Source organism: Canis lupus, chromosome 6 (genome assembly GCF_048164855.1).
Source record: "Canis lupus baileyi chromosome 6, mCanLup2.hap1, whole genome shotgun sequence".
In the NCBI taxonomy this organism is placed as follows: Eukaryota; Metazoa; Chordata; class Mammalia; order Carnivora; family Canidae; genus Canis; species Canis lupus.
The window spans coordinates 14,845,727-14,869,066 of NC_132843.1; the positions used below are offsets into that span (position 1 = coordinate 14,845,727).

General features: G+C 39.9%; 1 protein-coding gene across 9 annotated transcripts in view; it reads left to right on the top strand.

Moving 5' to 3' along the window:
* Nucleotides 1-23,340, top strand: part of GREB1L (GREB1 like retinoic acid receptor coactivator) — a 269,293-nt gene that overhangs the window by 209,232 nt on the left and 36,721 nt on the right. For all 9 annotated transcript variants that reach the window (XM_072828988.1, XM_072828987.1, XM_072828985.1 and 6 more), the window contains 5 exons: nt 1,932-2,124; nt 14,408-14,541; nt 17,318-17,657; nt 22,302-22,417; nt 22,823-23,067. In XM_072828988.1, coding sequence (XP_072685089.1) covers nt 1,932-2,124; nt 14,408-14,541; nt 17,318-17,657; nt 22,302-22,417; nt 22,823-23,067 — 1,028 coding nt within the window. The remainder of the gene's footprint in view (nt 1-1,931; nt 2,125-14,407; nt 14,542-17,317; nt 17,658-22,301; nt 22,418-22,822; nt 23,068-23,340) is intronic.

Below are 23,340 nucleotides of genomic sequence, written 5' to 3' on the forward strand. Positions count from 1 at the left end.
CAAGGTTTTGGCTCAGATCGTGATCTCAGGGCCATGATTTGAGGGTCCTGAGGCAAAGCGCTGCCTCGAGCTCCTTGCTCAGTGGGGATCCTGCTTAAGTTTCTCTCTCTCCTCCCTCTGCCCCTCCCCCAGCTCATGGCTCGCTCTCTTTTTCTCTCTCTTTCTCAAATAAATAAATATTCTTTAAAAAGAAAGGAAAAAACCTCTGTAAAAAAAAAAGCTGTCTTCAGGGTATTGTGGAACTCAGCTGCCTCAGAGAATGGGCAATAGCAGGAAGGTGAGGTTTATGAGCTCCAAGGAGGGTCATGTGCTTTCCTATGCCCACCCTTCCTCTCCCCAGTTCTTTTTCTTCCTCTTCTCTTCTTCCCTCTTCTGCATTGCTCCTTTTGTGATTCTCTCCTACCCACATACCTTTAACAGTAGTAAAGATGCCACTTCAAGATCTGAGAGCAAGGATGTCTGGCTGGCTCAATCAGAGAAGGAAGTGACTCTTTATCTTGAGATTTTTGAGTTTGAGCCCCATATTGGGTATAGAGATTACTAAAAAAAATAATAATAAACTCAAAAACAAATTAAAAAAAAAAAGGCCTGAGAGCAAATGTGAAACCTTCCCCAATTTACCAGTTTAAATAAGAGAATAACCTATTTCTCAGGTGAATTTACTGTAGAAGAATAGTAAATATGGTATCATGATGGAGCCAGTTTTGCTCCCAGATCAAATTATAGTAATTATCTGTTAGGATGTATCTTTGATCTTATGGGTTAAAAAGGCAAGTTCAGGCATCATCAAGTTCATAGTTTCCTTTCTTCAAGACATACTGAGTTTAAGAATATGAAAGATTTGGCACCTGTTGTAGAAATATCAGAATTGCAAAAGCGTTTATTCAGAAGCTAGGAGTGTTTGGCACTCCACAATCTGAACTCTAAAGCCATATGTAGGTATAAATAAGATCTAGCACAGCATGTTAGATTTAGAAGAAAGGAAAGAAACAGGGGGGGAAGGAAGGAAGGAAGGAAGGAAGGAAGGAAGGAAGGAAGGAAGGAAGAAAGAAAGAAAGAAAGAAAGAAAGAAAGAAAGAAAGAAAGAAAGAAAGAAAGAAAGAAAGAAAGAAAGAAAGAAAAAGAAAGAAGAAAGAAAGAAAGAAAGAAAGAAAGAAAGAAAGAAAGAAAGAAAGAAAGACATGAAGATATTTGCCCAGATGCTGTTCAGTTGCTCCTAGTGTTCTATGAGCAAAAATAGCTCAGTGACCTGATATACCTCATCTTTGAAAGTTTGGAGTAATAGCTCTGAGGATGTGTATTGGATCATTCTATATTTAATTCCCCAGGGCACTGAGATTATTTCTTTGACAAAAAAGATGTGGTTTTGAGGCTGCATAGCAATCTGGTACATCTAAATTGAAAGAACTGAAAATGATTCAGAAATAAAAATTTTGGTCATAGTGAGGGAGGGGTTGGAGGACCCTCTGTAACCTCCCCATAGTCTAACATACTCAAGGGAGGAAGGAGACTGGTGTTAATACAGAGGGATCTCTTATAGTTTGGGGGCCTCTCTGGGATACCAATTGTTGCACAGTTATAAGTGTCAGGTTTTGATGGAGAAACTCTCATTCAGATGAGCTTTCAGACCAAAGTGATCCATCTCAGCTACAGATTTAGGTATCCTTGGCCTATAGAACTGAGTTACACTTTGAGGTATATCAGGCACAGATTGAAAAAGAAAAAAAATATCTTTGAGATCTGTCTGAAAGTGGTAAGAAAGAGTGTAATTATTGCTCTTTCAAATTAAATGTTGGTTGCCTCTAATCCTGTTCCCAATTAAAAAGAACTAGAAAAATAAAAACGAAAGCATTAGCTCCATTTTGAAGTCTGTCTCTGTACCTAATCCCTTAAATTAGGAAGTATTAATGTGGCTTTCAATATTTCTACAGTGTCATTTCCGGTTCTTTGTCACATGGTGAACCCAGTCATGGTTTGGCTGACAGAGTCATTAACTGCAGAGAAGTCCTGGAAGCTTTCAACCTGCTGGTGCTCCAGGTTAGCTCCTTCCCATACACGCTACAGACCCAACAGTCTCGAATCAGCTCCAGCAATGAGGTTCACTGGATACAGCTGGACAGCATGGTGAGTCTCTATTCTGCTCTGATACACTCATGTTCTCAGTTCCCCAGGGAGCAGAATCTTGTAATAAAATATGGTCATGGCTTTGTAAAATAATACAAGAGTTCAAAAATCTAACATAAAGTTTTATCTCCTAAAAAGTTCCATATAATTACAATTATTATAAGATTAAAAACTAGTGAGTAGTGTCCTATATAAATCTGATTATGTTCTTTTTTAGGTTATCATGCAGATACAAAATTATCTATCCCATATAATTTTCCCCCCAAAAATGTGATATTATCTTATATGGCCACCAATAACCTGGATTATATTTATGACTTTAAATGATTAATTTCAATCTGAGATGTGGAAATTTTATTGTCCTTTTGAATGGCTCTTCTGTTATGTTTCAGTCTTGCTGATCTATGACTAAATTATGTTCCTGTTCCCCCAGGAACTATATTTTTTCTTGTAATCAGTTCTCAGTCTTCTGGTTGAAATAGGGAATTATGATACTGTTATTTTAAATTACTCATTAATAGTAATTAATGTGTGGAGAGCAATCATCTCAAAGTTGTACATGTTCAGGACATTATGGGTTTTTTTGGCTCCAACCCCTAACACCTGGAAAATATTTTCTATGACCTATACAGTGTGTGATAAAGATACTATCAAAGAAAAGAGGGCACCTGGGTGGCTCAGTCGGTTGGGCGTCTACCTTCATCTCAGGTCATGATCCCAATATCCTGAGATCAGCTCCCTGCTCAGTGGACAGCCTGCTTCTCTCTCTGCCCCTCCACTTGTTCATGTTTTCTCTCTCTCTTTCTCAAGTAAATAAATAAAATCTTTTTTTTTAAATTTATTTTTTATTGGTGTTCAATTTACCAACATACAGAATAACCCCCAGTGCCCGTCACCCATTCACTCCCACCCCCCGCCCCCCTCCTCTTCCACCATCCCTAGTTCATTTCCCAGAGTTAGCAATCTTTACGTTCTGTCTCCCTTTCTGATATTTCCCACACATTTCTTCTCCCTTCCCTTATATTCCCTTTCACTATTATTTATATTCCCCAAATGAATGAGAACATATAATGTTTGTCCTTCTCCAACTGACTTACTTCACTCAGCAATAAAATCTTTTAAAAAGAAAAGAAAAGAAATGAGTGTTTCATAAAAAAACCAATGAAGATTAGTCATCAAGCAATGGATTCTTTGTTCAAAATTATTGAACATAATGATATTTTTAAATAAACATGTTTAAGTAAAGGATGCCAGATATGTCTTACATAAAAATAACATTTATTCATTTATCAACTCAGAGCATTTCATTGTTGTGTGCAGCTCTTATTTTTGAGTATTGGTTTGTTCTTTGCAGTCAAGTAAACTCAGGTCATTGAATCATGTTGGCATCAACCATGCCTCCCTTGTGACAACTATCTCAATGTGTTTACTATCACATAGAGATTGCTTTGAGCTCTCACTTTGTAGTATCTTCTCAATGGCATCTTTGTCAGTTGGATGTCAAGTTACAGGTGAGATTGAGGGTCTAAAGCGCAGGGGTGTAGCATGCACCTGAAGGTGACCCAAGTAGTTGCCCTGACATAGAATGGGATTATCAATAGAACTGATGAAAGGAAAGATTGTTTTTTAAGCCAAAAGTTTTACCATTAAATGTTCAGTTTCAATATATTGTTGGGGGGCAGGGGAGAGAACTATCCTAATTTACCATGTTGGTGTTGTCTTTCCTGGAAAGGATCACGCCAGTGAAAGTAAGAACTCATAACTTCTGCCCTTTACCTTCTTCTGAGATGAAATAATAGGGAAATAGGCTTAAAATAATTTTCCTTTGAAGTCATTTCTGGGTGCTTGGGTGGCTCAGTCCGTTGAGTGTCTGACTCTTGATTTCAGCTCAGGTCATGATCTCGAGGTGGTGAGATGGAGCCCCATGTCAGGCTATGCACTCAGCATGGAATCTGATTGAGATTCTCTCCCCATCTCCCTCTGCCCATCCCCCTGTATCTGCTCTCTCTCTCTCTCTCTAAAATAAATAAATAAATAAATAAATAAATAAATAAATATTTTTAAGAAGTCATTTCTATGACTACGGTTACTTTTTAGGTGCAATAATGGCATATGATTATATTTTTAAAAAGATTCTTATCTTAGAGGCATCTAGTGAAGTATTTATGAATTAAAAATTTGATGTCCAAGATCTAATCAAAATAATTGAGGGGAAGGGATTTATATTCTAATAAAGTTTTTTTTTAAATCATCACTATGAAATTGAGATCAGCATAGAAAAAAGATAAAAACTTTGAATCTAATTTACAACACCCTTACACATTAGGGAAGAAGCTCCTAACCATTGCCTCCTTTTGTTATACTGAGGCCAGTGTCCTCAAAAAGGAAAAATTGAGAAAAGCAGAGTAATTCAGTTTAAAAAATACTGCGCATTTGTAGGCTTGTATTAGATCTCGTATTAGATCCAAGAACACACAGAGAGACTCTTTAAAGGAGAAAGCAGGTGCATATTAAAGTGACTGTTACCCAAAACAGAGTAAGATATACATAGAGAAAACAATTTGGTGATTACCAGAGGCAGGAGTGAGGTGAGTGAAATGCATAAATGGGGTCAAAAGGTACAAACTTCCAGTTTTAAAGTAAGAAGTCCTGGGGATGTAGTGTACAGCATGGCGACTATAGTTAATATTGTATGGTATATTTGAAAGTTGCTAAGAGAGTAGATCTTAGAAGTTCATATCACCAGAAAAAAAATTATATGTGCTGATGGACTTGCTGTGGTGATCATTTTGCAATATATATGCAGACATACCTCACTTTATTATGTTTTGTTTTATTGCACTTTGCAGATATTTCATTTTTTACAAATTGAATATTTGTAGCAACCCTGCATCAAGGAAGTCTGTTGGCACCATTTATCCAACAGCATTTGCTCACTTCATGTCTCTGTGTCACATTTTGGTAATTCTCACAATATTTCTGACTTTTTCATTATTATTATATTTATTATGATGATCTATGATCATTGATCCATGATGTTTCTATTGTAAACACAATAGTAGATTTAGCATTGTGGCACAATTCCATATCCATGTAAGAATGTGAACTAAGGGGCACCTGGGTGGCCCAGTGGCTGAATATCTGCCTTTGGCTCGGGTCATGATCCCGGGGTCCTAGGATCAAGTCCCGCATCAGACTCCTGGTGGGGAGCCTGCTTCTCCCTCTGCCTTTGTCTCTGCCTCTCTCTCTCTGTGTCTCTCATGAGTAAATAAATAAAACCTTTAAAAAAATGTGAACTAAATATTACTGTTCATTGACAACACACCTGATCACCCAAGAGCTCTGACAGAGATGTACAATGAAATGAATGTGGTTTTCATGCCTGATAATACAACACCCATTCTGTGGCCCATGGATCAAGGAGTAACTTCAATTTTCAAGACCTGTGATTCAAGAAAGTACATTTCATAAGGCTATAGTAGCAGTAATAGATAGTGATTGCTCTGATGGATCTAGACAAAATTAGTTGAAAACTTTCTGGAAGGAAATTTACCATTCTAGATCGTTGAGACATTCATGGTTTTAGGAGAAGGTCAAAATATCAATATTAACAGGAGTTTGGAAGAAGTTGATTCCAAAATCATGGACGACTTTGAGAAGTTCAATACTTCAGTGGAGAAAGTCCCTAGTGATGTGGTAGAAATAGCAAGAGAACTAGAATTAGGAGTGGAGACTGAGGGTGTGACTAAACTGTTACAAGATCATAAGACTTTAATGATAAGAAGTTGCTTCTTAAGGCTGAACACAGAAAGTGGTTTCTTGAGATAGAATCTACTCCCAGTGAAGATGCTGTGAAGATTATTGAAATGACAACAAAGGACTTAGCTGGGAAAGCAGTGGCAGGGTTTGAGAGGATTGACTCCAATGTTCAAAGAAGTTCTGTGGTGAAATGCTATCAAACAGTACCACATGCCACAGAAAAATCATTCATAAAAAGAAAAATCCTTTGATGTGGCAAACTTCATTGTTGTCTTACGTAAAGAAATTGCCGCAGCCATCCCCAGCCTTCAACAACCACCACCCCGATCAGTCAGCAGCCAACATCAGGACAAGACCCTCCACCAGCAAAAAGATTATGATTTGCTGAAAGTTCAGATGATGGTTAGCATTTGTAAGCAATAAAGTATGTTTTAACTAATGTATGTACATTGGTTTTCAGATATAATGCTATTGCACACTTAATAGACTACAGTATAGTATAAACATAACTTTTGTGTGTATTAGAAAACCAAACAGTTCTTCATTTTAATGACCACCTGCTTTATTGTGGTGGTCTGGAACCAAACCCTCAAATCTCCAAGGTATGCCTATACATATATAGAATCATTATGTTGTAAACCTGAAAACGAATGCAATGTTACATGTCAATTATATCTTAATTTCAAAAAAAAATATCAAGTTGTACACCTTGAATATATACAATTTTTATTTTTAAAAACAAAAGCCAGTATAATAAGACAGTTTTTAAAAACCAAAATACTCTGAGGTTTGAAAGGAGGGAGAAGTCCCACCCATTTGAGAGAACTAGGAAAGGGGACATGTAGAGAGCATAGTGGATGGGCCTTTCAAGAGAGGAAGGACTGGGCGCTGTGAGCTTGGGCAGCTCCACAGAGAAGGAAACACGGGGATTTTTCAGAGAACACAGGGGGATGAAAAGAAACCTGGAAATATACACATGGAGACTTGAAGTGCAGGCTGGCAAAGTTTACACTTACTACATAGGATTAACAATGCCCTTTCATAAGGGCATAGTACTATAAAAAATACAGTTGATCCCTGGGTGGCGCAGCAGTTTAGCGCCTGCCTTTGGCCCAGGGCACGATCCTGGAGACCCGGGATCGAATCCCACGTCGGGCTCCCGGTGCATGGAGCCTGCTTCTCCCTCTGCCTATGTCTCTGCCTCTCTCTCTCTGTCTCTCTCTGTGACTATCATAAATAAATAAAATTTAAAAAAATAATAAAAAAACCCTTTAAAAAATAAAAAATAAAAAATACAGTTGAGCCTTGAACAACACAGAAGTCAGAAGCACCTACCCCTGCACAGTTGAAAATTCACATATAACTTTGATTCCCCCCAAACTTATCTACTAATAGCCTGCTGTTGTCTCGAAGCCTTAGCAAACCATAAACAGTCAATTAATATCTATTTTGTATATTATTATATACTGTATTCTTACAGTAAAGTAGCTAGAGAAAAGAAAGTGATAAGGAAATCATAAGGAAGAGGAAATACATTTACAGTACTGTGCTGTAAAAAATCCACATATAGGCAGAGCAACTGATGGTCCTGCAGATCTGTCTCTTGCTTCAACAGTGTTTGGATGGAACAGACCCAGGGATGCCCCTTCTTCCAGCCTCCTGCCACCCTCCAATCTCTTTTTGAGTTGCAAGCTCAGAACCATCTTCTTAGCCATCCTCTGGCTCTAGGACTAGCCATCATCGGTTTTTGAGCTTAGGTCCTTATTGCCAATCAACCATGAGCTCCTGGATTCATCAGAATGACTCCATCAAGGTGGAGGCCGCCTTCACCTGCCTGGTCAACATACATCCTCAGGGCTCCAGTGCCTACCTCTCCCCGGGCTTCTGTTCCAACCTCAGCCATGTGGCTCTGGAGGACCTAGTGTCTTTTGCAGATACAAAATCGGCATGGCAGCCATGCCCTCTTCAGGACATATGGAAGCCCTTTCAAGATGAGTGAGGTAAAACTCTGGATGCCTAGTCCTGGAGAAGAATCTGAACCAGGGCCTTCTGGATCTGTCTGCTCTGCTCTGGGTTCTGCCCACACAAACCCCCATCTCTATGACTTCCTAGAGAACCACTTCCTAGATGAGGAAGTAAAACTCATTGAGAAGTTGGATGACTACCTGACTAACTTCTGCAGGCTGGCTGGCCCCCAAGGGCTCCAAAGGCTCACTTTCAAGCATGATAACTAGGAGCCTGTGGAGCCCAGTGGCCCTTGAGGGACCCATCTGCATCCCTCTGGGTGTCCAGCCTCTCCCTGCAACCACTAAGCAGCTTTTTAACCAGCCTGGAGCCCTCCCCCAAGCTCTGCACAAAATGAAAACAATAAAGTTTTTTGTAGAAAAAAAAATCATAGGTAACTGGACCCACGCAGTTCAAACCTATGTGGTTCAAGAGTCAATTATATTATCAGAAATACATATTTCATTTATTTTTATACGAACAATGTAAAGTTTCACAAACTGAAAGCACCCGTAGAGCCAGCACCCAGATGAAGAAATAGAACATTACCACTACCCTGCAAAACAGGCACCACCAAAGGGTAACACTCTTCTGGCCCCTTACACCATAGATTTGGTTTGCCCAGTTTTGAACTTGTTATAAATGGAATAATACAGTATACACTCTTTTGTATATAGTTTCCTTTGCTCAGCATTGTTTGTGAGATTCTTCTCTATCTTGCATGAGTCATAAGACATTCCTATTGCTACATATAGATTACACTGGCTGACCATCACAATTCACTTATCCGTGACATTCATTTATTCCAGTACTGCTGCTATATACATTCTAGCACATGCCTTTTAGTAGACACAGAAATATATTTTTGTTAGGTATATATATGGAAATGAACACATATGTTGAGTTTTAGGAGATACTGAGAGGCTGCCTTTTGAAGCAATTCATTCATGATAGAAGTTAAATCAAAGTGATTAAAAATGGGGAGATCAGTCATCTGGCTTTTCTGATAATTCAGATTCAAATTAACAAATACGTAAACAGCAGCCCTAGCAAGAAAAAGTATGGGAGAAATGGTGAATTTTCTAGGATTTCTTTATTGGGGAACAGGGAAAGGTCTGAGATATCTTTGAAGTGATGCCTTTAGTTGGAATAAAAGTTCAAGTGGAAGAGTGATCTGTGGAGGGCAGAGGAGGTGGATTTTGAATGAGTTAAGGGTGAGGCAAGTGCCTGATGCAAATTCTAATTTGCAGTTTCTGCCTGGGCTTTATGATGTAGAATTGGAATATATTGTCAAGAAAAATGATCACAGAAGCAGCTGGTGTGGAGAAAATTGTTGAGGAAGGTAATGAAGAGTTAACTGCCAAGAGGGCAGTGACCAAGGACTGCTGAGGACTGATAAGTACAAGCCACTGGATTTTGCCTCGGGAGTCTTTGGTGACCTTCCAGGAAGCGGTGTCTGTAGAGCAGAGCATTTGGCTGGAGAAGCAAGGACAGGACAGCAGTGAGAGGAACAGGAAGAGCTACAGGGTGAGGGTCACTGGGAGGGCAGTATTTGAGAAGAGAGAGGCTTTTTTTTTTTTTTTTTTTTGGTAGGAGAAGGGACATGTTTCCAAAAGACACAGTGATTCCATATGATCTGTAATTTTGGGGACACCATGTTTCTTTCGAGTAACATTATTCAGAGCTTTGTAAAACACATTTGAAAGCATGGTCCCAGGGCGCCTGAGTGGTTCAGTGGTTAAGTGTCTGCCTTTGGCTTGAGGGGGTGGGCGGTCCTGGGAGCAAGTCCCACATCAGGCTTCCCACAGGGAGCCTGCTTCTCCCTCTCCCTATGTCTCTGCCTCTCTCTGTGTGTCTCTCATGAATGAATAAATGAAATCTTTAAAAAAAATAAGGCATGGTCCCATTGACATCTATTACAAGGTTTATGATACTTAGAAACTACAGTTACAGTTTAATGCAAACCTAACAGATTGGGGAAAGTATTCATGTCTAATTCTTATTTTTAGTATATCTAATTCTTAATCTATAAAATCTTTATAGTTGAACTAAAAAAATACTGGCTCCAATTGATCGCAAGCCATCTGTTTAATAACCCATCCCATAACTTTGCTAAGAAAGAGAAATTAAAATGAGGACAAGCGGATGCATCCTGTCTAGCAAGGATGCTACATCAGGAAAAAGAGCAGGCTTAGAGTGGGATTTTATATTTTCCCAAAGAAGCAGGACCAAGGATGAGAAGGAAAGTGAAAACCATATACACAAAAGAGAAGGCTTTTCTACTGACTCCGTGCCAGCAGTCCAGATAAGGAGAGAAACTCAGATGAATATTTTTTTTTAAAAGGAAGTCTGTAATAAGCCTTGTTTTGACTTCCACGTTTTTGGTTTTTTTTTAAAGATTTTATTTATTCATGAGAAACACAGAGATGTGTGAAAGAGAAGCAGAGACACTGGCAGAGGGAGAGGCAGGCTCCATGCAGGGAGCCCGATGTGGGACTTGATCCCGGGACTCCAGGATCACGCCCTGGGCCGAAGGCAGGGGCTAAACCGCTGAGCCACCCAGGGATCCAGAATAATTTTTTTCATCCTGAAATGACTTGTTTGACACAATATCCAGAATTCAATCAAGAACCAGAAGGGAAGGAGGGAACAAATAAAAATACTTCAAGCCTCCAAAATAGATGCCACTCAATGTATGCTCTGAGGCTCCACTGTTTACAAGGACATACTCTGGTCCTCTAATCTTATTAGATCCCGTTCCAACAAGCAAGAATAACTGGTTTTGGGGGCCACAAAAAAAAAATCTGCCAATTAAATAGTGCTTTATTTTCTGTCATATGGAAAATTGCTTATCTGTTTTTCTGGGTTACTGGAAAGCTCAGAAACAAATTTGTAGCCCACTTCTAACAAAATGTGCAAAAACTTCTTGTGTGCATTTTTGAGAGTACTAGCTTCATACCTGGCCCAATCTTATTTCTCTTAAGCTTGCTTTTTCTTCCTCTGATTGCTTAATTTACTTTTAACATATGCTTTTAGCTGCTATGTTACCTTTATGAAATGAGTTGGAGGGTGTTTAAAGAAAAGTGTCAATACATAATAAATAACAAATAAAAGTAAGACTAAAACACATAGGACACATGACAGCTAGGAGAAATGACTGAGGAAAGTTTATGTAGAAAAAAGGAAAGAAAACTTTTAAAAAATGCAAATGCATGAACTCAAAAAGCTTACTTAATCTTCTGGGGCTATTTACATTTAAGGACATCTTGTCATATATCTCAGGATCCTCTGAGGGAATCTTTGTGTCATGTACCAAAATAGTTATTCATTTCATAGTGATGACTGAGTCATCAAGGAGGTTAATTACAGTGAATTCTGTTTATGAAGGCAAAAAAGTAGATTCCATTTTTAAATAAATATTTTTTGTAAAATAATAGGCTTTTTTGAATTACCATAATTAGATGATGTCAGGAAAGTTTTTTATCAGGTTATATAATGAAATACAATTTTTCAGCTTTATTGAGGTATAATTGATAAATGAAATTGTGATATATTTATTTTAGTAACTAGTTATTTTACATATTTTTTAATGGAACTATAATTAACATACAATGTTATGTTAGTTTCAGGTGTACAACATGATTCAACAATTCTATACATTACTCACTGTTCACCATGATAAGTGTAGTCACCATCTGTTATCAAGCAACATTATTACAAGATTATTGAGTATATTCCCTATGCTGTACTTTTCATCTCTGTGGACTTATCTATTTTGTAACTGGAAATTTGTACCTCTTAATCCCTTCTATCTAATTCACCCATCCTTCCATCCCCCTCTCCTCTAGCAACTACCAGTTTGCTTGCTTGTTTGCTTAATTTATTTTTGCTCTATTTTTTTTAAAGATTTATTTATTTATTTATTTATTTATTCAGAGAGAGCGAGAGAGAGGCAGAGACACAGGCAGAGGGAGAAGCAGGCTCCATGCAGGGAGCCCGACATGGGACTCGATCCCGGGCCTCCAGGATCACGCCCCACTGAGCCACCCAGGTGTCCCTCAATTTTTAATTTTTAAATTTTTTGAGGGACCTTCATATTGTTTTCCACAATTGGCTGTACCAGTTTACACTCCCACCAACAAAGTATTAGGGTTCATTTTCTCCACATCCTTGCCAACATCTGTCATCTATTTTTCTTTTGATAGCAGCCATTCTAACAGGTGTGAGATGGGGTACCGGGCTACCTCAGTCAGTGGAGCATGTGACTCCTGATCTTGGGGTTTTGAGTTCAAGCTCATGTAGGGCTTAGATATTACTTAAAAAAATTAACAGGTGTTTAGGTGATATCCCATTATGATAGTCACCATCTTATACATTAGATCCTCATTCTTATTTGCATTTCCTTGATGATTAGCAGTGTTGAGTACATGTTTATGCACCTATTGGCCATTTGTATGTCTTTTTTTTTCATTTGTATGTCTTTTAAATTTTTTTACTTAAATTCAGTTTGCCAACATATAGTATAACACCCAGTGTTCATCTCATCACATGCCCTCCTTAATGCCTGTCACCCAGTTACCCTATCCCCCCACCTACCTCCCCTTCTGCAACCCTTTGTTTCCCAGAGTTAGGAGTCTCTCATGATTTTTCCCCACTCAGTTTCCTCCCTTCACTTATGGTCACTTTCACTATTTCTTATATTCCACAAATGAATAAGACCATATGATAATTGTCTTTCTCTGATTGACTCATTTCACTCAGCATAATACCCTCCAGTTCTGATGTGTAAATGGTAGGTATTCATCCTTTCTGATGGCTAAGTAGTATTCCACTGTGTATATATACCACATCTTCTTTATCCATTCATCTGTCAAAGGACATCGTGGCTCCTTCCACAGTTTGGCTATTGTGAACATTGCTGCTGTGAACATTGGGGTGCAGGTGTCCCGTCATTTCACTACATCAATGTCTTTAGGATAAATACCCAGTAGTGCAATTGCTGGGTTGTAGGGTAGCTGTATTTTAAACTTCTTCAGGAACCTCCACACTATTTTCCAGAGTGGCTGTAGCAGTCTGCATTCCCACCAACAGTGCAGGAGCGTTCACCTTTCTCCCGCATCCTCACCAACATTTGTTGTTTCCTGTCCTGTTGATTTTAGCCATTCTCACTGGTGTAAAGTGGTATCTCATTGTGGTTTTGATTTGTATTTCCCTGATGGCAAGTGATGTGGAGCATTTTTTCATGTGCTTGTTGGCCATGTGTCGGTCTTCTTTGGAGAAATGTCTATTCATATCTTCTGCCCATTTCTTGACTGGATTGTTTGTTTCTTGGGTGTTGAGTTTGATAAGTTCTTTATAGGTCTTGGATACTAGCCCTTTATCTGATATGTCATTTGCAAATATCTTCTCCCATTCTGTAGGTTGTCTTTGAGTTTGTTGACTGTTTCTTTGCTGTGCAGAGGCTTTTTATCTTGATAAAGTCCCTATAGTTCTTTATTGCTTTTGGTTCCCTTGCTTTTAGAGATGCCTTGCAAGAAGTTGCTGTGGCCAAGTTCAAAAAGGTTGTTGCCTGTGTTCTCCTCTAGGATTTTGATGGATTCTTATCTCACATTTAGATCTTTCAACCATTTTGAGTTTATCTTTGTGTATGGTTTAAGAAAATGGTCCAGTTTCATTCTTCTGCATGTGGCCGTCCAATTTTCCCAGCACCATTTATTGAAGAGACTGTCTTGGGATCCCTGGGTGGCGCAGCGGTTTGGCGCCTGCCTTTGGCCCAGGGCGCGATCCTGGAGACCCGGGATCGAATCCCACGTCGGGCTCCCGGTTCATGGAGCCTGCTTCTCCCTCTGCCTGTGTCTCTGCCTCTCTCTCTCTCTCTCTCTCTGTGACTATCATAAATAAAAAAATAAATAAATAAAATAAAATAAATAAAGATTTAAAAAAAAAAAAAAGAAGAGACTGTCTTTTTTCCATTGAATATTTTTTCCTGCTTTGTCAAAAATGAGTTGACCATAGAATTGAGGATCCATTTCTGGGTTCTTTATTCTGTTCCATTGATCTGTTTTTTATGTGTCTATTTTTATGCCAGTACCATACTGTCTTGATAATCACAGCTTTGTAATACGGCTTGAAGTTAGGTATAGTGATGCCCCCAGCTTTGGTTTTCTTTTCATTTGTATGTCTTCTTTAGAAAAACATCTATTCAGTTCCTCTGCCCATTTTTGATTGTTTGGGTTTTTTGCTATTGGGTTATGTGAGTTTTTAAAAATATATTTTGGATACTAATCCCTTATCAGATATATGATTTGCAAATATTTCTCCTGTACTATAGGTTGTCTTTTCATTGTATTGAGGCTTCTTTTGCTATGCAGAAGCTTTTTAGTTTGATATAGTCCCACTTGTTTATTCACAATTTTTTAACCTTCCAGGAAATAACGTATTGCAGGGATTTCTTCCCACCCCTAGAAAACAAGATACATTGTATCCTCTCCTCATTGGGTTTGGCTCTATTTTGAATCAGGAGGACATGAGCTGCCAAGAGAAGCTGTACTTCGGCTTGAACGAATACAGTAAGTCTCTACAGTGGGGAATCACAAGCCCACTTCTGAGATGTGATGAGACTTTTGAAAAAATGGTGAACACACTCTTGGAGAGGTAAGTAAGGACCTTCAGCTTTCACTTTAGCTGCACTTGTGTGTCTAAAATAGCCGAAAGTTTCGTGTGTCATTGTCACAGGGGGTTTGGTGGAGCTCCAGCAGTGCAGATGACATGCACAGGCAGAATTAAAATAGCCTCTCCTTAGATGACCTTTTACTCTTATAGGTTTTCTATGATCATCTGAGACTCAAAAAGGAAACTAGCGACCGAAAGTGGGACTTAGAACCACTTTCCATGCTCTGCAGCATCTCCAAGCATGCTTTACTGCTACCACCAGGGGATTAGATAGACAGTGGGATTTGCTGGTTAAAGACCATTCCTCTGAGGTTTGGCCTCCCCCACCATACCCTATACTTCTTCATTTTTCTCTTTTCCCCACTATCCACCACAGGCATGTACCCTTAGATGACTAAGTAAAAACTTTACTATGAAAGATTTGGAGTGTAGACTGGAGAAAATTAGGAGCAAATAGGTCATTGAAGTGAGTTCAGCGCCTCCTCCAATCCTTGACTTTGGGAGATCATAACTTCCCTGTCTCCTTTGCTTTATTTTTATTCCCCAAATCCTGGTCAAACTCCAGAAGAGTAAAGGGTTTCCTATTTTTTCCTCTCTGATCTTGAATTATAGACTTGATGCATCACAGAGTCATTAGAATTTATGTAATTTGATAGGGCCCCCACCCCGCCCGCCCACCCTCCATTGCAATTTTCTGTCTGAACTTCCAGTGATGGGGGCAGATGGACTCTTTGATGAGGCACATTGTAATTTTTAGTAGCTCTCATTCTTCAAATTGGCTCCAATTGATCATAAGCCACCTATTTAACAACCTGTTCTATACCTTTGCTAAGTGAGTTATTATGCGGCACCAACAAAAGGAGTGGCCTGAGAGTAGGATTTTATATTTTTGCAGCTGTTGGATTTAAGGAGACTTAACTGTGACATTAATCCTTCCACAGTACATATGATCTTATGTTTTCAAAATCATCCTATGAATCTCCCTTTTAAGTGTTTCCCACCCACCTGCTGTATCCACCAGCTTGGAAAGTACCCTGCCTTCCAGTAGCATCATTCAGAGTCAATCCTGTCAACCTCTCTCACAACTTCAGTAATACTTACAAAACAACAATTACAGTTCAGTACAAATATAACAGATTGTGAAGATGATTCACTTCTAAGTACATACTTCTTTCAGAATGTGAGATCTAAAAGCCTATAGATCAAAGTTACCGTGTGTACTAACTTTGGCTTTCCTACCTGGCTCATCAAAACACATTAAGCTTTAAACATGGATCTTATGTGCTTACTTCTTCCAACCCAGTCACTCAAGCTAATAATAGCTAAGATTTATTGAGAATTTGAAGAACTGGCCCAGGATTGAGTGAACTGAAGGATTTCTTCACTTTTCCCCAATCTACTATATCCTTACAGTGTAAGATGTTATCAGAGACCTGAATGAGTCTAGACCCAGCTCTGTCCCTGACCAGTTGCATGATCTTGGGCAAGTAGCCAGGTTTCTCTCAGCCACTTAACTCACTCTCCTTCTGGTGGAAAGGGGAGTGGTCAAAACCAGGGCATCCACGGTCCTTGCCAACTTTAAAGTACTTCAAAAACCACGCTATTCATTTGATGACCCTAACTGGTATTTGACCCTGGGCTTTTCTGTGCAAGGCTGGCAGACCACTTGTTTTACCTTAAATAGAATGTGGAACAAAAGCGAACCACCCTATGGCCTACCCAGCTGCTAGGCGGCTGCTTGTCCTACCAGCTGGCAACCAGAAAGAAAGTTCACAGGCTCATCCTCATTTTGCCAGCACCTCTTCATGCCTACAAAGGGGTCCTCTTTGCCAGCAGGCCTGGCTTTCTGAGAACTCATAAATAAATTTCCTGCCTGCTCCGTAGCTGTAAAAAGTGCCAATTTGAACAAAGTGATCCTCTTCCTTGGCAGTCCAGACTGTGTGGGGGTGGAGTACCAGTGGGTGTTGGGATGAGGCAAGGACACCCCTACTTGCCAGGCTCCCTTGACTCAGCAGGGCTCGGATGATAGGAGGCTCCACCACTGGGGGGTGCTATTTCTCCAGGCAGCTGCAAGTTTTTTCAGGCACCAAGGCACATTTTATGGGAAGATACAGTTACTGCTATCTGTGGGGCTACCCTCAAATTAGCAATTATTAGTAATAACAATTATTTTTTATGTCTCGTACTTTGCAAGCATGATACTAATGTCTCAATTTTCTTTACTGTAGTCTAAAGTATCAGAGAAGTAAGGTGAAAACGCCACCATTCTAACTCAGTGCCACCAATGAGAGGTTAGGATCCAAGGATGATCCATTATGCCTCTGTTAACAAATAACCCAATTAGACCAGTGCTTCTCAAAATTTAATGTGCATACAAATCACCTGGGAATCTTGTCAGGATGTGAGTTATGATTCAGATATCTGGGATGGGGGAAGTTGGTACTCTTAACTAGCTCCCAGGTTGTACTGTTACTGGACAGTGCTGCTGGTCCATAGACCATACTCTGAGAAGCTAGGGTCGCTAGACCATCCCTAAACCTCAACTTACTGTGCCTATCCCAACAGGTTGTGACTCACAGGAGTTGAAAGCTCTGCTTTTCCTTCTAGTGATATGGGCTCCAAGGTCACATGAGGGCTCAAGCCCACCACTGATCAGTAACCCACTCCTACCATGCTTGGTCTGTGTTCCTCCCACAAAGATCTTGCTGTCCCAACCTGTCCTACTGCCCAAGTGCTAGCTCCCTGTGTTCTGTTGAAGGTACCCCAGGCTGCACAGCATGGTCGTCCGCTGCTACCTTCTCATCCAACAGTACTCAGAAGCTCTGATGGCTCTCACTACTATGGCGTCACTCCGAGACCACAGCACACCTGAAACACTCAGCATTATGGATGACCTCATCAGCTCCCCAGGAAAAACCCGAAGTGGGAGGGGACACATGCTCATTATCAGGGTGCCCTCCGTGCAGTTGGCGATGCTGGCCAAGGAGCGCCTGCAGGAAGTGCGCGACAAGCTGGGGCTACAGTATCGCTTTGAGATCATCCTTGGGAACCCTGCCTCTGAACTCAGTGTTGCAACTCACTTTGTGGCTCGATTAAAGGTCAGCATTGGTCAGACATGTCTCCTTTGAAATACCATTTGTTTCTGTTTTCTAGGAATCCCAAGTAGGTGGGTCAGAGGCCTGAGTTTAAGACAGTTTTGCACATGTGTTGATTTTAACTTCATGACAGTGTTAAGGCTAAACCAAGGGACATGGAAATTTCCCTAACTGGAGCCAGTTTATTAAGATCTGTCAAGTCCTTTGTTAGTGTGTGCCTGCAGTTGGTCTTCTATGCTCTCCAACTGCAGGTGCAAAAACGAGATGACCCAATTTGACCCCATGTTTATTGACCTTGTTCAAGATGCCTCTAGCTCATGCCCATCTGTTTTCTCAGAAAAAAAGGTAAGCTGTTCTCTCAGACCTCTATGGGTTCGCCTTTAAGTGACAATAATTCACGAATTCTTTTCTGTCTACCTAGCCTGTCAGTTCAGGTCTAGAGTCGGTAGGTAAAGTATTCTGTGCTATCTTTAGGAATCATATAGAGCTATTCCCCACCCTCTTGCATGTGGATTCTTCAAGAGTTTGTTGCTTCGTTGAACTTGCTCTGACACCCTGCCCAAGGCTTGCTGGTCTGACTCCTCCAAGCCTCCTGAAGAGAGATTAGTGCATGAGCACGGCCCACTCCCCTCGCATGGCCGGCAGGACTGCTTTTCCTAAACCCCTCCTGGTAGGCAGAGTTCCTGAATCAACTAATATAACTCCCTACTTTATACTCTGCTCAGGTTTTTCTGGGAACTTTTATAATCTAACATGGCCAGGCCATTAGGAAGCATTTAATAGAATAGCTGAGCATATATATGGTTATGACACCAAGCTAAGTACTGTATGTGTGAGTTAGACCGACATGGTATCTCTACCTTGCACACTAAATACTGAGCTAAATTGGATTAAGGAAAATCAAGTTGGGCACAAATTTTATGAAAAGAATTTTCACATTCCCCCTGGGCTGCAGCTTCCCATCTGCAAAAGGAGAGTTGGACTGTCTGATCTCAAAGAGCCCTAATCTGAGGATATTATTCAGTGTTCATAAAGTATTTTGCAAACATAAGCCTGTTTTATGGAACCCTATCATCTAACCTAAACTGAATAATCCAAAACGCAAACAAAATATATTAGTTGATAAGCAACTGGAACAAATAAATAATAACAACAGAAACCCTGTATTTAGTGTAAGCTGAAACATTTATTTTTCATATGTAGATATAATGTTCACAAATAACTGCAAGATTTCTAGGATAAATAACAAATCAGAGTCCTAAAACTCTTCTTACAGTATAATTCATTGAGATGTATGCCTTGAGACAATTTAAATGATACTAATGATTGAAGAATCTGGAAAGACAAATAATCTTCAGGGAGATGGTTGAAGAGGATATGAGGCTGCAGAATCTTCTCTGGGTTTCCATGACACTGGTCAAGTGTAGCCATCTATTGTTGAGGTGATTTGTTCAGAGTCTTCAGAAGTGCCAATCACTAAGTCAGTATAAATCTGCAGGTCCTAATTAATTCACCCCACTGGGCCAAACTTTGAAAACCATAATAAAGACCTGAGGTTCTTCTTTTTTCTTTTTCTTTTTTTTTTTAATTTCCTTAAGTAATCTCTATACTCAGTGTGGGGCTTGAACCCACAACCCTGAGATCAAGAGTCCTAACTGGCTGCTAGCACATCAGAATTACCTTCGGGGCCTTTAGACTGCAGTTGTTTTGTGAGCACTGTTCTGAGAGCATGCCATATGTGAAGGGAGGCCCAACTAATTTTCAAAATGGTCATATCTCAAAATGTATCAGTAGCTGCCAAGCACCAATCACACAAAAGAGATTTACATATTCTGGGATTCCTGGGTGGCGCAGCGGTTTGGCGCCTGCCTTTGGCCCAGGGTGTGATCCTGGAGACCCGGGATCGAATCCCACGTTGGGCTCCCGGTGCATGGAGCCTGCTTCTCCCTCTGCCTGTGTCTCTGCCTCTCTCTCTCTGTGTGACTATCATGAATAAATAAATAAAATCTTTAAAAAAAAAGAGAGATTTACATATTCTTAAAACCACTGGATCATATCAATCCATCCCGTTTACACTCTTTCTTTGTGTGGAAGTAAAAATATGAAATCCCATTGAAATGTTCACATCCTAAGCAACACTGCCACTTACCAGGTGGTTTCTGCTTCACGCATTTCCTTCCTTCTTTTTTTAAAGATTTATTTATTTGATTTTTTTAATTTTATTTATTTGAGGGAGGGAGGGAGAGAGACAGAGACAGAGACAGAGATAGAGAGAACACAAGCAAGGGGAGGGGCAGAAGGAGAAGGAAAGAGAATCCTCAAGCAGACTCCCCACTGAGCAAGTTCAACCCTGGTCTTAATCCCACAACCCTAATATCATGAGCTGAGCCAAAATCAAGAGTCAAAGGCTTAACTGACTGAGCCACCCAGATGTCCCTTCACATGTTTATCTCTAAGTTACTAACTTCCCTTACCATTGTCAGGATGGCATGGGTGAGTGGGTGTGCCTTTTATCTGTGGCCTTGGCTAACATCCTCTGCCTCGTCTTCCATTGAATGGCCTTATTTTTGTGTTTCCCTCTAATTATCCTGCAATGTATTGTGATTAACTTATAAGTGATGACAAGCAGTCTAGAAGGATACAAGGCTTAAATCTAAATAAATCAGTTATTCCAGAAGGCCTGGAAGCTTTCATCAAATTTCCTTGGCCTTGAGCCCATATTGTCCTTGAACTGAGTGCCCACCCACCCAGTCTTTTGTATTGTTTCAAGTGCTCTGGAGTGAAATCATCCTGAGGGTATGGTCAGTCCATCTAAGAACTACAGCCATCATTCATCAGAACTAGCAGAGGAACGGAAAAGCATGTTATAGTGGTATGGCTTCTGATTGGTCAAGAGTTAAAAGCAAGACTTCTTTAAGATTATTTGAATCTCTTGAAAATAAATCGTTTTGTAGAGTAAAACATAGTGTCCCTTATCCCATCATTATAACAACCTCACTTTTTGTGAACCATGACCAATGGATGGCTTCTGGGAGATAAAATTCATTCAGGAACACCATAAGTTCAATGCAAAGGTTATGTAAATAAAATGATTCCTGTTCCCAGAATTTTCTACTTTAAATCAAAGTGTTATTATTCACTCTGACATGACAATGTATGAAAAACTGAATTTTTGTAGGTATCTTTGTTCTAAAAGTTAAAGAATATTTTTGATAGATTAATTATTTTAAAGTAGTCTTCACACCCAGCGTGGAGCCCAATGCAGGGCTTGAACTCATAACCCTGAGATCAAGACCTGAGCTGAAATCAAGAGTCAGATGTTTAACCCACTGAGCCACCCAGGCACCTGGATAGATTTATTTTCTAAGATAAGAAAAGTCTCTCCAGTCTGGAAACAGCTATGTAGATCCATTTATTGACCATCAGTTTGCAAATATATGATAGAAGACTGGGCAATAAGGTTAGAGCACTTTCTATTTTAAAAATTACATACATTTTATTCGAATAATTATGAGTATATTTATTTCTAAAGCCTGTTTTATCTAGACACCAACAAATCATGAATAAAATCCTATTACATCATTTCTTGCCTGTTAAATTTTTTCTCATCCCATTTTGTGTTTAGCAAAAGAAGTACCTATTTTAAAATAAAGTATATGCATTTCCTAACACCTCTTATTCTTTTTCCCTAAAGCAGTATTAGAAATGTCAGTTCATTTCCTATAATAACTCCTACTGGAAAGCTGTTATGAGCACAGTTAGATATGCTAGACACCTTATAAAACATGGTAGAAACCACTTTATCCATTAAGAGGTAGTCTATTTTCTTTCTGCTCTAAAATATAAAAATCTATAAGATCTTTTCACTTTTGAATATCTTTCAAGTTGGTGGGATTTTTTTTTCTTCTCATTGATTGGCGTTCCATTTATTGAAAATATACACGCACGGGTATATATGTGTTCCTCTGTATCAGAAGTTGATGCTTAAGAGTTATTTGTGAAATCATAAGCTAACTGCATTACTCTTCTAAGTAAGGGACACGGTTTGTCTGTTTGCTTATTGGTCCAGATTTGGTTATAGTGTTAACCTTCTTGAGAGAGACTTTTGAGAGGCTTAAGCCAACTATTACTTGTCACTTATTTTGAAAGTCAATCGTGGGGGAGGGGGGTGGAACAACCACCAAGGGTAGCTAATGTCATTATTTTCTTGGAGAAAATGTCTGTTTTCAGAGTTTTGTTGAGATGCTTTTATTAATCATTCGTAACTGCAACTGTCTTGAATTTTCATGAAGAAAAGAGTGTTTAAGAGCCTTGAGTCAAAAAAAAAAAAAAAAAAAAAAAAGAGCCTTGAGTCAGGTAGTGTAACCCAGTTAGTACACATTGTATGCTTCTTTGGCCTGTGTGTGCCTATTGCATGATAGACACCAAGATCTACTGTTTTATCCTGCTGAGATAAAACTAAAGGCCACATTCTTCTAGAGTGCTTTGTTATGCTTTTTAGTAGCAATTTAGTATATGTACACATACACACACACAGGAAGCCATTTGGAGGCACAAATGCATATAAAATCTGGACCTAGAAACCTTTTCAGAGGTAGAAACTTAAATAAGGAGTTTTAATTTTATCATATGGGTCCCTTTCTACAGACCTGGAGAGGAAATGAACCAGAAGAGTGGACCCCTCGGACATACCAGGATTTAGAAGGTCTGCCTTGTATTGTGATATTAACTGGCAAAGATCCTCTTGGAGAAACCTTTCCCAGGTACGATGTGATAATCAGTCTCATTTTTCATTAGTTGCCCAGATAAGCTGATATGTCTAAAATTTGGCTGATGCTTAACCATTTCAGTCGCCAAGAAGGAAGAGAATCGCTTTCCTCACAGATGAAAAACACATACCCTTCCTTGACTCTTTCTTTTGATTCTCCAGAGACTGCCTAGCAATTGGGGACCGGAAGGTAGCCAGAGTGAGAAGTGTTTCTGCATCAAAGCAGGGCCGCCAGACAGGCAGAGAGGAAATCACCTGCCCCAAACCAGGGCTGTTTTATTTTGATGATGTGTCGAAAAGGATGTGGCCAGTGCGAGGTCACAACAGTGAAGGAGTGACAAAGCTGAGGTTTGAGTCAAGGCCACATGTACTCACCTAGAATATCATTACTTCTGTGTAGGTCTTTGAAGTACTGTGACCTCCGGCTCATCGACTCAAGCTATTTAACTCGCACAGCCTTGGAGCAGGAGGTGGGTCTAGCATGCTGCTATGTCTCAAAAGAGGTCATCCGGGGCCCCGCGGTTGCCCTGGACCTTAGTGGGAAGGAGCAGGAGAGAGCCACCACCAGTGAAAACGATGCCGATGAGCTGCTGATCGACTTGGAGAGGCCACAGAGCAACAGCAGCGCTGTCACTGGAACCTCAGGTCAGTGCTTCCTTTTCTGTCTCTAGGGGTGTGAGGCAGGAGTGAGGATGTGGGCAGGCCTGGGGCAGGCAAAGGCACGCACTTACATGCCTCAAGGATGTCAGAGGAGCTTTGGGTGACTTGGGGATCCTGCCCAGACCTCAGTTCCCCGGGAGAGATACTTGGAAAACATAGCTGTTGAACAGCCACAAAATACTTCTCTGGGTAAACAATTCCATGAAGAGCTTGGTAATAAGCAAAGTTTAATAAACAAATTTTATCACCCCAGCCTGC